General features: G+C 39.0%; 1 protein-coding gene across 2 annotated transcripts; it reads left to right on the top strand.

Annotated features, from left to right (window-relative positions):
• The first annotated feature begins 3,575 nt into the window (after nt 1–3,575).
• Nucleotides 3,576–12,510, top strand: il17re (interleukin 17 receptor E). 2 transcript variants are annotated; one of them, XM_011477277.3, is made up of 17 exons: nt 3,576–4,095; nt 4,218–4,229; nt 4,354–4,458; nt 4,541–4,629; nt 4,706–4,801; nt 4,894–4,996; nt 5,478–5,635; nt 5,733–5,786; nt 5,868–5,934; nt 8,553–8,731; nt 8,813–8,860; nt 8,949–8,994; nt 9,069–9,220; nt 10,129–10,194; nt 10,283–10,328; nt 10,439–10,546; nt 10,653–12,510. In XM_011477277.3, the coding sequence occupies exons 1-17, from the start codon at nt 4,089–4,091 to the stop codon at nt 11,573–11,575; spliced, it is 2,259 nt and encodes a 752-aa protein (XP_011475579.2). In that variant the 5' UTR covers nt 3,576–4,088; the 3' UTR covers nt 11,576–12,510. The 2 variants fall into 2 exon arrangements, with proteins under 2 accessions (XP_011475579.2, XP_011475578.2); XM_011477276.3 differs by having other exon boundaries at nt 4,214–4,229.
• The last annotated feature ends 838 nt before the right edge of the window (nt 12,511–13,348 follow it).

Raw genomic sequence — 13,348 nt, 5'->3', positions numbered from 1 at the left:
TCTTTACGTGCACTCAAGCTGATTTGTTACATATAGGCTGTAAAACCTGAAAAGTAAAGAAGAGCAGACCATATACATGACTTTTATTTTATGTTTTGGTCTTATCTGCAGAGAAGCATTCCTGAAGTTAACCTTGTATAACAGGTAACCAAAAGGTATGGACAACAGTTTATACAGTAACAGGACTACAGGAATCTCTTTGCTGCCTTATTTTTTTTGTTAAATGCGTGTGGAAATTGCCTCGTTGGTCCGCAATCGAACAAATGAAAACGCATGCGGTTCTGCATTTATGTCAGATTAAGGCCTCACGGTTCATGGATTTTCATTTTGGGAGATGGATTAACAAAGTTTTATCAGAAATGTTTCATTTCAGGTGGCAAATGGCTGCATCACAAATGTTCAACTTTTTGCAATTTAACTAGAAACCATAAATTTCTTTTTTAAATAAACTTAAAGGTTCTTGATAATCACATTTACCATAAATGGCCATATTAACTCAATCAGGATGCTGAGTTTTGCTTTTTTATTTTTATTTTTTTCCTTGCAGAATGTGCTTGTATATTTTCCATCATTAGTTTTTTTTTTTCTAAATTCTACTGTCTTGCCCTTTTGTGGGGAAACAAAAAAGAATTTCTTTACTACATCTTCACAAACATTCAAAAGAAGATGGACCCTGCCTTCCCATTATAAGGCTTTATTATTAGGCTATTACCTTAAAAAAACAAAGAAAGAAAGAAACAGCCTATAGGACAAACTTCCTATACTGCCAAATGTCCTAGCCTCTCTTTAAAGCCTGTTAGATGTGATGTTTTGATGTCTGTATGAAGAAGGTCGTTGCCACCTCCACCTTTGGAGATTTATATATTAATACCCGTTCTCTATTATTTGCTTGACTTGAAATACACAAACTGTTCCAAACAGTCGTATAGTGCAACCCTTCAGATTATAAGGGAATGTTGGGAGGCCTTTTCTGACTCAGTATAACATTGTCCCTTATGCATAAATTGATGTCTAATTTCATTGTGGAGATGCAAACCTCATTATTAAATGGGGAGGGGGCAATCCTGTAGCCCACAGACTTTTCGATGCACTGTGTATGCCTTTGTGTTGTGTTTTGACTTTCATTTATTGTGATTTTTCTAAAATATTTGTTCAAAAATGTTAATGTGGAGAGTTGTGGAACCTACAGAAGAATAAAGCTGATGACTTGGGAAAGAGTAGTTCAGTAGGATTTGTGAACAACAGTATGGGTTCCTGCCAAGGAAGAGCAGCACAGATTCAAACATTTGCTTTGAGGATCATTCTAGAGAGTAAAACAGAAAAGGTTAGATGGCGCTGCAATGTATCTGTGTAGATCTAAAGAAAGTCTGACAGGATTCAGAGAGAAGAGCTGTAGTTTGCATGAGGAAGTCTGGAGTGGCAGAGAATTGTGTTGGAGTTGTGCAGGACATGCTTTAGAGACAATGGTGAGATGTGCTGTAGGTGTGACTGGAGTTCAATTCAATTCAATTTCATTTATATAGCCCAATATTTACAACAATAGTCATCTCAATGGGCTTCCTGTCGATGATTGTGTAATAAACATGAATAATAAAGAACATAAAGTCATAGAATTCAACAGCTGAATGCTAAACTAAACTGAACAGACTAAACTAAACTGGGCATCCCTGCCCTTAGATCCTCCTTCGCAGTAAGGATAAACTCCTAAAAAACAAAAAACGGATTCCAGAGAAAAAAAAGAAACCTCAGGGATGTCCACATGAAGGGGGGGTTCCTCCACAGGACACACAGCCGATGTACCAGTACTATTGGAGAAGAATTAGCTTATCTAACTCCACAACTACATGTTTAAATAGTCCAGCAGATGGGTTTCATCCAGATGAGTGAGGGGACGGCTGGGGACGCGAGACGAGCCAGAGGTAGGGTCCACAGCCAAGTACAGGAGCATGGACTCTGGAATCACTCCCATGGAATACATGAATACATAGGAGGGAGAAGAATACATGAATCGCACTGCACCAAACAGAGGCATGGAAAAATAAATCAAGAATAGAGGAGAGGAGAAGTAGATCAGAGTTGAGGAAAGAACCCCAGTGCACCATCAGGTCAGGGCTAAGTTTAATAAAAAAATATATAAAAAAGGTGGTCTGTGGGTACGGTCGTGGATAGATTGTAGTGCAGGCGGGATCTGGGGGTCCCTTGAAAAATATTTGTGTGGTTGCAGTGGGATCAGATCATCCCTTGAAGAGTGTGTGGTGCAAGAGTCGGGTCGGGTCAAATCGTAGATGGGTAAAGATGCAGGCAGGATCTGGAGCATCCTGCATCTTGAGTTAACAATTAGTTTAGTTAACAATAACTAATTGTTATTGTTAAGTTTAATTCAAACATGTTAACAGTAAGTTAAATATTCTCTAATTACCAGCAAGTCTGACAATAAGCCTGTCCAAAGAGGAATGTTTTAAGCCAAACTTTTAGTGTAGAAACTGTGTCGGTCTCTCTTACATGAGCCGGGAGCTTATTTCATAAGACAGGGGCTTGGTGGCTAAAGGCTCTACCTCCAACTGTACTTTTAGAAATTCTAGGAAACACAAGCAGTCCCTCATTTTGTGAGCGAAGTGTTCTGTTTGGGCGGTAAGGCACTATGAGGTCTTTGATATAGGATGGGGTTCACCAAGGATCAGCTTTGAGCTCCTTCTTGTTTGCTGTGCTGATGGATGGATGGATGGATGGATGGATGGATGGATGGATGGATGGATGGATGGATGGATGGATGGATGGATGGATGGACTGACAGATGAGGTTAAAAAAAACCCTCTGTGGACCGTGATGTTTGCAGATGAGATTGTGATCTAGAGTGAGAGCAGCAAGGAAGAGCATCTCCAAACAAGTTGGAAAATATGGACATATTTCAATAACTGGCTTTTTTTCCATTCAAAGAATGTAGAATATGTAGAATAGAAAATGTTAATTTAGGTTCAGTATTGAATGCTTCAAATTTGTTCTTAAAAGGCAAATGTGACTTTATCAAAAGGGATTAAGTAAAAAATGTCCATTTTACAAGAGCAAATCTGTTTTCTGAAAGGTCATTGACCATTGACAACCCACAGACCAAAGAATTAATTGAAATATTCGCTTCAAAACTATAAATATTTATTTCCAGACCATTCTTTGAATACTAAACTACTTTTTTCCCTTACATGTAATTTTATTTTCTATGTTTCAAGAAACATTTTCAGCAAGCCCACATTATCAGTGTACCTCCACTGTGCTTTACCACAGAGCCAGATTTTTTTAGATGAGCCTCAGAGTTTAAGGATCATCCAAAACCCCAGCTAGCCTCATTTGCCCCTTTAATCTTCAATTTACCGTAGCCTTAAAAACACAACTTGAAACTTGAAGTTTATCCGTGGTGTTGCCCACAGATTCAACTTTCACTTTCACATCATGGACTGGTTGCACAGATTTTCAGCCCAGTTATTGAGCTCAACCTGCAGCCTGCATGTTTTCTTTTAACCTTAATTAAAAGTTTTTTCTTTTCTTTTCTTTGGAGCAATTTATGACTTTAAACTCCCTTTTGACTGAGTTGGTTAATTAGTTACTGAGACAAAACAGTTTAGCACTTTTCATTCAGAAACAAAACAGAACAGCTTCAATACTTTTTCATGCATAGCATTATATTCCGACAAGGAAGTGCAAACGTGGGGTGTATTATTTCCAGTCTCTAACCCTTCCCTGTCTGACTGACAGGCGGAGCTGCGATGACTTATTCCGAACAAAGCTCCATTTTTTTTCTTTTCTTGCAAACGCCTTCAGGTGCCTGAGTCACCGCGCGGCATGCGGGCCTGGGAAAACGAGCCAAACTCGGGGGCGGCAGATCACCCCAAAGACAGCTGAGTGCGGCTCTTACGAGAACCAACATGCATAGTCAGTGACGAGCGGAAAGAATGAGAGGACTCGTGATGGAACTGCGTTTAAGTGACACTTTGTTACTGCTTCGGATTTAAGATGAATAAAGGGCGTTTTTTCAGCGTCTGGATACTTTTCATCGTTTTTTATCCACAGTTTATAAAGTCAAAGTGTGATGTTTCATGTCGGGTGAGGATAAAAAAAAACAATGAACACAAGATTACATAATATTAAATCAAATTAAAACAGTAAAAGTGACGTATTTTTACATTTTTTTTCACTGTATTCGTTGATTTTTTTTCTTTAGGCAGTTCGTCAAAACGGTAAGTGTATCTTTTATTTTATTTTTTGTCATTTGTGCAACCTAAAAGTGGCTTGATATGTGGTTACCAACTACACGTGAAGACCGCATGCGTGTTGCGTTCAAGCTCCGCTCCGTGTGGACAGATATCGAGCGGGGAGAGTGTCCAGTCAGGCTGACCTCGGAGGGGTTTAACAACTCTGACGGATACTTTGAAAATATTACCTTTCGAGTTTGGATGACAGTTAAAGGTACGAATGTTCGCCTCAAATTCTTTACCGGTTTTATCCCCAAGAACGTCTAAATGTTTTGAAATATATCTTTTTTTTCTAGAGTTATGTGAATGCCCCAAGATTGAAATTCATGGAAGATGTGCTCGCCTCATCAGACCTATCCTGAAAAAAGAAAGAGGGGATTCAGAGGTTTGGATTGCAGAAACTCAAAGCAGCATCTAATGTTTCATTGCAATTCAATCTTTATTTATGGTTTATTTTTTAGTGGCCCAGTGGGAGACTTCGATGTGAAAATTATGGCAGGACAGACAGAAAATGCAGGTGTAACAAAAAGTTATTACAAAAAGGAAATTTTTCTCTGGTAATGATGTTTTGTCAATTGACATTTTTTTGTGTGAAAATTAATGAAATGGTGAAAATCCTCACATTGATGCTCTGTGTGTGTGTTTTCAGTGGGAGCTGGAGTATAATTGTTCCAAAGCTGAAGCTGGGTCTAATGTTTCCCTCTCTTATATAACAAACTCATCAAACTGCAGTGTTACTTACCAAGTATCAGGTGGAGTATCTAAACATATTTTCGCCATTCTTTTTTTATTTTATTTTTTTCAAATAAGCCCCAAATTTTACAGATCATAGTTTGGTTTTAAGTCAGATAGGACACTTAATGGATAAAAAAAATTGAGGATGAAGTAGCATGTCTATATTCTGTTTGGATAATATAGCTCCACTATGACTCTCAAGAAGAACCTTGAAAGCCACTTGAATAGATTCGACACAATTCTGATATCTAATTAATTGAAAAATCTGCACAAAAGCACATTTCTACCTTTTTTTTTTGGTTTTGAAAGCAACTTTATTGGAGTCAGTGCAGTAAAACTGAAATAATCTACATGCTTAGCACCAGAAAACATTTCTTCTGGATCACAATATTAGAAACAAACTTATATTTTTTATATTTAGATTGTTTTTGAATGTATATCTGGAAACATTTACTTGTTGACATGGGGACTAATCACTCGTGTTTTTGTGTGACCCAGACCCCAGACCAAACTTCAGTGTGAATGTCAATGAATCGTCTAGAACGATTGCTGTGGCTGTGGATTCTGCAGAAAAAGTCAACAGCAGGTTGTGCTACAAGCTAAATTCTCTGTACTGCGTCCACGGATCCGGGCTGCCTCTCAACCCACAAATAGTTGTAAGAACAAGAAGAGCCTTTTAAATATCCAGTTTCTGTGAAAGCTCAGGTTTTTTTTTTTCTTGTTTAAACAATAGTTTGCTCTTCTTTTTTTCAGTCTAAATCAGTTGTTTTCAACATCTCTTTCCTGCTGCCCTGTCTGTGTGTGGAGGTGAGCTCCAGATGAATTTTCAAAATCATTTTTTGCTGCATTCTATGTGTCTTACATGTTTACATTTGTCTTCACTCGCAGGCTTATTACACCTATGGAGACGCAAGGAGACGAAAAATCTGCCCTTTTGAAAATGAAAGTCTGCTGGGTGAGTATAATGACAACAAGTCTTCATGTCAGCAGGTATTGATGTTTGCAACAAATACCTTATTTTGTCATGAAATACAAGCGTAGATGTGTTTTTTAATTTTTGTTATTAGAAAACAAATTTAAACGTGATCCAAATCTATCAGTACAGTCCACATATGGTCTCTTATGTTTTTATTTTTAAATGACTGCACAGATCAAGGTGGATTACTTACAGACTGTGGTGTAGAGCAGTGTTTTTTAACCTTTCTTGAGCCAAGGCACACTTTATCCTTGACAAAAATCCTGGTAGTTGTTCTACCCTTTAGTTTATTAACATGCACTTTTATGTAACCTCACAAAATATATATATATATATATATATATATATATATATATATATATATATATTCTTTCTAAATTGTGATTTATTTTTTAAATGTTTTTTTTCAATGTTGGTGCCAAGGCAACTGTAATTTTTGAACAATTACATGATCACAATATGTTTTATACATTTTACACAAAAAGACTAACATTATATTTATGTTTTCTGTAGCTACACAAAAAGTTAACATGTTGATGTTTTATTAGTTTTTCTCTTGTCTTAATCAAAGATGAAGTCTTTGAAAACTTTAGCAAAAATGTTTTTTTCTTTTTAGATGATTAAATTGTTTGAATTTAGCTTAATTATGTCTGTTGGCCACTACACCTTAATCCTGTTTCTTAAATGTTGTTATTACTTCTTCTTAAGTTTAACATACAAAATAATCCAGACGTTAATAGAAAAGTGTTTCAGTTAGAAAGATGACTTGGACCAACCTCTGGGATGTTTGGCTTTTAATGAACACAAACCTGGAAGGAGAACTAAACTGTTGACCTCTGATTTCATCAAGAAGATTTAAAAACTGTTTGATGTGTGTTCATCGTGGTTTCAACTGGGAAGACTCGTATGCTGAGACGCCATCATTTTAACCCAATGCATCATGGGAGATGTAGTGCGAAACTGCAGCAGATCGCAGACACTCTCTGAGCTTCAATGTTTTGTTTACCTGTTCCACGGTCTGACACCGGATCCTGTGGAAAGCTACACCGCTAAAGACGAGCTTTAGCTGGTATTTTTGTTGGAACTGAGAGACTTTATGAGCAGAATCGGAACAATTAAGTGAAGACTTTAACCACTTCTGATTGGTCAGACTGATGACGTATGATTAAGCTTCCAAGAATGATTGATGGAGACAGTTGAAGGGGCGGGACTTTTCTGAAAACAGAGCTGAAGCTGCAGCTAAATCGCGGTACCTATATTCTTATCAAATTGTCTTTAATAGAATCAAATAATCACAAAGAAAAAAGTATTGTATGATCTTTCATATTCCTAACTACTCTGCTTATCAGGGCCTGTTTGGACAACAGAGCTGATATCCTGGAGATGGTAAATGCTTTTAGATCAGTGAATGGGTAATTTCCCACAGCACAGCTGACCATCTCCCACCGGTTAAATTAAACACTAGTGTAGTGGTTAGCACCCTCATCTCACAGCAAGAAGGCCCTGGTTCAAATCCTGGCTGGGACATTTCTGTGTTACATGTGCGGGTTTTCTCCTGGCACATGCTCCATAGGTTAATAGGTGTCTCTTAGGTGTGAATGTGTGTGGTTGTCTGTGTGACCCTGCGATGGACTGGCGACCTGTCCAGTGTGTACCTCGTCTTCACCTAACAGTAGCTGCGTGGTCTCCAGCAACCCAGTGACCCTGAACAAGGACTTAGAAAACAAATGAGCCTGATTATTAGTTTAAATGGCACACATAAGTAGCACACATAACTGCAAAGGTATGTAAAGAAATGTGTCCCCAACAGACAGCATCCCTCTGGGAACAGAAGGGTAGTGTTTATGTTTGAGAAGATAGATAGTAGCAGTGTAGATACACAAACTCTTATGATTTGAGCTGCCTCCTTCCACTTTTGGCTGATCCAAATTGTGTAACTTTAAGCTGGTGCTCAATCAAGGCTACAGGATTTTGTTCTTTCACCATGTTTTTGGTCATCCAGCATCTTTGACACTAATGAGAAAAGGTTGTAGTGGCTGTAGAATCGCATTGAGATTAATGTCAAAATCAATGACAAAATGTCTTGTTTTTTGAGTGCTGCTGTGCACTAAACTGCTGCTCCAAAAATATGAAAATGTATTGGTCAGTACAGCTTTTTCAGCGTCTTCCCTACGAGATGCTGATTACCTGGATCAGGTGTAGCCAGTCTGAAGCTTCTGGAACAGCGTTTGTTAGAGCAGGAGGCTGACCCAGACAACTGTCTCTGATCTCCTGCTCGTCTCTCAAATATAATTTGTATTTCCTGAGTTATTATGTGAAGCGTTTCCTCACAGAGAGCAGTGTCAGCTGTCACTGATAAGACATTTATCTTGTGTCTAAAATGACCCAAGGTACAGATGTAAAGCCATTTTTAATGCTTTTCGTGTAAGTCCTTATTCAATGGGACATTGGAAAAAATAGGAGACATAAAATGCATCTTGAGTGGCCCTCTTTTAATGTGTTTGTTAGTGTCACTAAGGAAGCACGAATATCAAACACAGTAAGATAACAAACTGTGTGTTGATAAATATGTATGTCTATATGCCATCACTCAATAGATGCTGGAGATATTCTGCGCACATCAGAAGTTATTTTGTACACCTCTGAAATTAAATGGAGCTTTGAGTGTCCCGCCAATGGTCTCAACCTCTCTGCCTCCCTCTGCTGGAAGCTTCAGGAACACTTCTGCATACCTGTGCCCAACTCTGTTCTGAAGAAGACAGATGAAGTACACCTGGTAACATCTTTGGAAATGGAAACTATCTTTCCTAAAGAATCATTAATGCTATGATTAAACACGCTTCAATCTCTTTGGCAGATGTTTAGCACCTCTGGTGTTGACATTCATCCTCAGATGTGTGTGAAGGTGAGCATCTTCCAATTTTTTTGCTTGAGAGATATATTGTTTCATCCATTTTTTTTTGTAGGAATTACTCATTATTTTTCTTTTTTAGTTTTCTCTACAAGACAAACATAACATTTCCTGCCTTTACCAGAATGGTAAGTCAGAACTAAAAGGATATTTCTCAGCACTTGTCCTTAGCTTACCTTCATGTTTTTTTCCTCCATCGCAGAGATACCTGGTTGGGAGGCAGATGTTGGTCCAGGAAGGCAGAGCATGGTGGTGCATCTCACCTCCTCTGCTCCAGGGAACTTTTCAGCTCAGCTCTGTGTTCTTACTGAAGTGGGATGCACACCGGTGGGGTCTGTCCACTCAGTAGCAATGGTGAGTATCAATATTCATGGAAATAAAACAATTCAATTTAGTTTTACTAAGTTAGATATGTATTAGTACACACCAAACCCTATTATCTTGATATATTTAGGGTTAAGAAAAACAAACTGGAAATACACATTTATGTTTTTCACTAAAATATGTGATGAATGTCATGTCACTTTTTGCCACATTTATGTTTTAACAATCCATTCTGGTGAACAGCAACATACACGGAATGTAAAAATAATACATAGCTATAAAGGGATAAATCTATGCACAATGAGAAAAGTATAGGACAGCATCAACCTGACCTCAAAGTTTTTGATTAGTAGACTGGAGGAGTGAGGTAAAAGCCAACTGTAGAGAGGGGAAAGGAGTTGAAAGTTTAAAAAAAAAGGAAAAACTAAAGTACTTACATAAACTATTATTTTTATTAATAGTGGAGCCCTTTTGTAGGGTGCGCAGAAGTTTTTCCGTGCTCTGTAGAAGCTCACTCCTAAGCTTTATATACTGAGGAAGAAAGAAATAGATCATAGGGGAAAAAAATAGAAAATATAGAAGGCTTTGTTTTTTCACCAGGACAACAACTTGATAGACTCAGCACATAAAAATACATCCTGTTGATAGGGTGTGATTTGAATAAAAATAAAGAGAACATCTGAAATCTGTCATAAAATAATTCTTTGGAATTATATAATGAGGTATACATTCCAGATAGCAAATAGGATCAATCATAGACTGTTGAGCAACTGTTACTTTAAATAATATTTAGTAAATCATTTAACAGGTTTGCTGTGGTGACGGTGAATTCATTTTCTCAACATTTTGTTCTTGATTTTAAGAAAACAATCTAACTTGTGATTTGGGATTGTTATAATCTGTGACTGGATTATAAGTGTCTTTTTTTTCATTTAAAGAAAAATGTTTCCAAGAAAAGCATAGAGGTCCCGGTTTACCTTATTGATGAGAAGCCCTGTGTTCAGGTAAAAAACAATCTCCACATTTGTATGCTGAGAGTTTATTTTTACTCTCTGGATATTAAAGTTTGACCTGTTTTTTTTTTCAATCAAGGTGTGGAAATCAGATCTTATTGGAAGAAGAATTCTGTGCTTGGACTGTAAGTGTGCTTTAACTATTGTGTACTAATTTACCATAAAGGTTACTTGAAGTCTGCAATGCACAAGTGCTTGAAGTAAACTGACCCGCTGTTGTTTGTTTCTCCTGCAGACACGCGCAACAGAAGTGGGACGTTTGCGGCGACAGCTTTCATGTCTGCTGTTGTTCTTCTGCTTCTTGGATTGGTTATCCGGCGTGTCATCAAAAGTGTAACTGAAGGTTAGTTGTCGTGTCTCGGTTTAGAGCACCACAATTTGGCCAAACTGTGCCTTTGGGAGCTTGCCTGACTCCACCATCTGATCCTATCTTGTTGTTTTCTATGCAGACTGGCTGGTTATCCAGAGGCCGCTGCTGCTTGTGTGTTCATCAGATCAGTCCATGCATGTCTCTGCTGTCTGCGCCTTGGCCTCGATCCTTCATGGAAAGCTGGGCGCCACAGTGCACACGGCACTTTGGGCCCAAAGCTCCCAAAAGCCGTCTGAGAGCAGAGCTGGCGTGGCAGACCTGGGTCCAGTTCCCTGGCTGTATGGACAGTGGGAAGCTGTCTGCAAGGCACAAGGAAAAGTGCTGATCATTTGGAGCCCTGATGCCAAGAAGACCTATGAGAGGTGGAGGCTGGAGATGAGTATGAACGGAAGAACTGCAGGGTCCAGAAAAGCAAATACGAGACATGAAAAAATCAAAGCAGAGGAGGAAGAGCTTTTTAACAATGACATTAGAAAGGTGGGAAAATGGAAAAAAGCAACAACAGCAGCAAGAAAAAAGGATGTTGTTCAACTGTGCGATGAAGAAGGCCGCTTCTCAGAGAAGAAGCCGTCTGCAGTGATGGAACCTGTGTTTGTGGCGGCTCTGGCCTCTCTGGAAGGAACACTGCTGGGCTGCAAAAATCAACAAGTTGCCATTGTCTATTTCCAGGGACTTTGCCACAGCAAGGACATCCCAAAAGACCTTAGAGGCGTCTCTCGGTACTGTTTACCTCAAGATTTCAGTGGTTTAGTGCAGGAGCTGGGGATGGAGAGGGGTGAGCTCCAGTGGCCCAGACTCCTGTCTAAGCTGTTGTCGACGTGGCTGGCACGGCGGCTGGCTCGACGGCTGCAAACGCTGCTACTCCAGATGAAAGGACAGAGCCTCTCGTCATCGGCAAAAACGACATCAGGCCAGAAACGGAGCAGGTTCAGGTTGCAGTTGGGAAGCGTACACGAGCAGGAGCTCCTTCGGGAGTCGCCATGGAGAAGAGAGGAGCTTTGATCTCAAGTTTCACGTGCCAGACTTTTTTTGTTACACTGGAAACATGATCCTCAAAGAAATTGGAGCCCGTTCTACAGTTGAGCATATCAGAGGTAATCATTATCACTTGTTTGCATAACGAGGAGCGATAAACACTGACCCATCTCTTGAGTTTTGACTTTTGCGACTAAAGCCCCAGCTCATTCTTATCTCTGTAAATGTCAGCCACCATGGAGATGATCTTCCAAATGATATTTTCTTTTTACGTTGAAATGTTTTAAATAACGTTGACAGCAAAGGTGACAAAAGTCACACATGTAACTGTTTTTTTCCATAGAAACCTGCCGATTTGCATAGGGCTTTCCAAACAGACCAAGCTGTCTCTAAAATTATTTTGTGGAATGCCAGAGGCCAAAGAAGTGGCAAAATGATTATTTACTAAGTAAATTGTAAGTACTTCAGGGTTTTATAGTAAAAACTTGCTACTTTACTACCACTCCGTTAATGTTGCTGTTCGTCAGCAGCTGAGCTACTTTTGCACACGCTACTTTAAATTAAACTTGAAGAATTCATGCTGCACCTCAGTCAGCACATAAAAATACTGTAATAAAACATCTGGGAAGGGATCCAAGGCAAGTGTCAAAAAAATATATCCAGGTCAGCTGTTGTATACAGAAATCTCAGAGCATTAGAAGACGAAGGCCTCAACAGCGGTACTTTCCATCACCTTTCCCTTTTACCTTCATAATACAATTAAAGCCAACAGAAAATGTTATGCAAAGCAGCTTTAACCATGAAACTGATGAGCCTGTCTGGATCTGTACACACAACTGCCTCTTTGGGAACATATTTGTTCAGTTCTCTGTTTGCACAGAGATGTCTTTATGTTGGTGTTGCAGGTGTTTCAATGCAGAGCAATGCAAAGAAGTTTGAATAAAATGTTCTTAAATAAATGACTACTGTGTTTGCTTTTTATGTTTGTTAAATGGTGGTGGACCGTGCATTACACATCCAGGACGTCAGTAGTGCTGCGTCTGAATCACTCAACCCCTCATTTACAATGCAAATAACCACAAAATGTGGAATATTATTAATTATATTTATCATTTCACTCATCAAAAAGTGGGATTATTTGAAGACACAATCCATCCTCCTCTCTTTCCTCAAAAACAGTCATGTAGATTTTCACACTTCAGTTCCGTCTGTCCCGAGTCTGTCCAGTTGTGTTTCAGCGTAGGTTTAAATTTGCTTTAAAGCCCAAAATGTCCACACGACAGACGCAGTGGACACGGGGATGGTCAGCGCCAAACACACAATTTCGGACAAATCTGTACAGCTGTTTCACAATCTCACTCTGATGAGAAGAAGATTTTTCTGATGAAAGAAGTCAAGGAGATCAGTGGGAGATTTTCCAGCAAAATCCTCCATGGAGTAAATTACAGTCAGCTCTGTTTTTAACTGAGACGGATCAAAAAGTGCCCTGTGGCTCTGTGTCAAACTGGACAAGGCTGCATGTGGGAAAGTTTTCCTGTCTTTCTGAAACTGGAAGGATTTAATAGATAGACAAAAACATAATTAACTCAAGATTCAGAAATCTTTTAGACCTTCAGAGAAGGCCTTGAAGTCCCTGACGGCCCACCACTGTTGTTGAATCAGTCCACGTCTTTTACACATAGACTTTTTGATTTATGATTTTGTTCTTCATTTTCACTTTGCCTATCCAGCCAGACTCCAAGATGACAGGGCCAAAACGTTCAAGAGGTCATGAAATGACCCAGAAAAAATTGTACGCCA

Source organism: Oryzias latipes, chromosome 7 (assembly GCF_002234675.1).
Source record: "Oryzias latipes chromosome 7, ASM223467v1".
Classification (NCBI taxonomy): Eukaryota; Metazoa; Chordata; class Actinopteri; order Beloniformes; family Adrianichthyidae; genus Oryzias; species Oryzias latipes.
The sequence above is the reverse complement of the archived record's forward strand: the minus strand, read 5'-3'. Positions and strand labels throughout refer to the sequence as shown.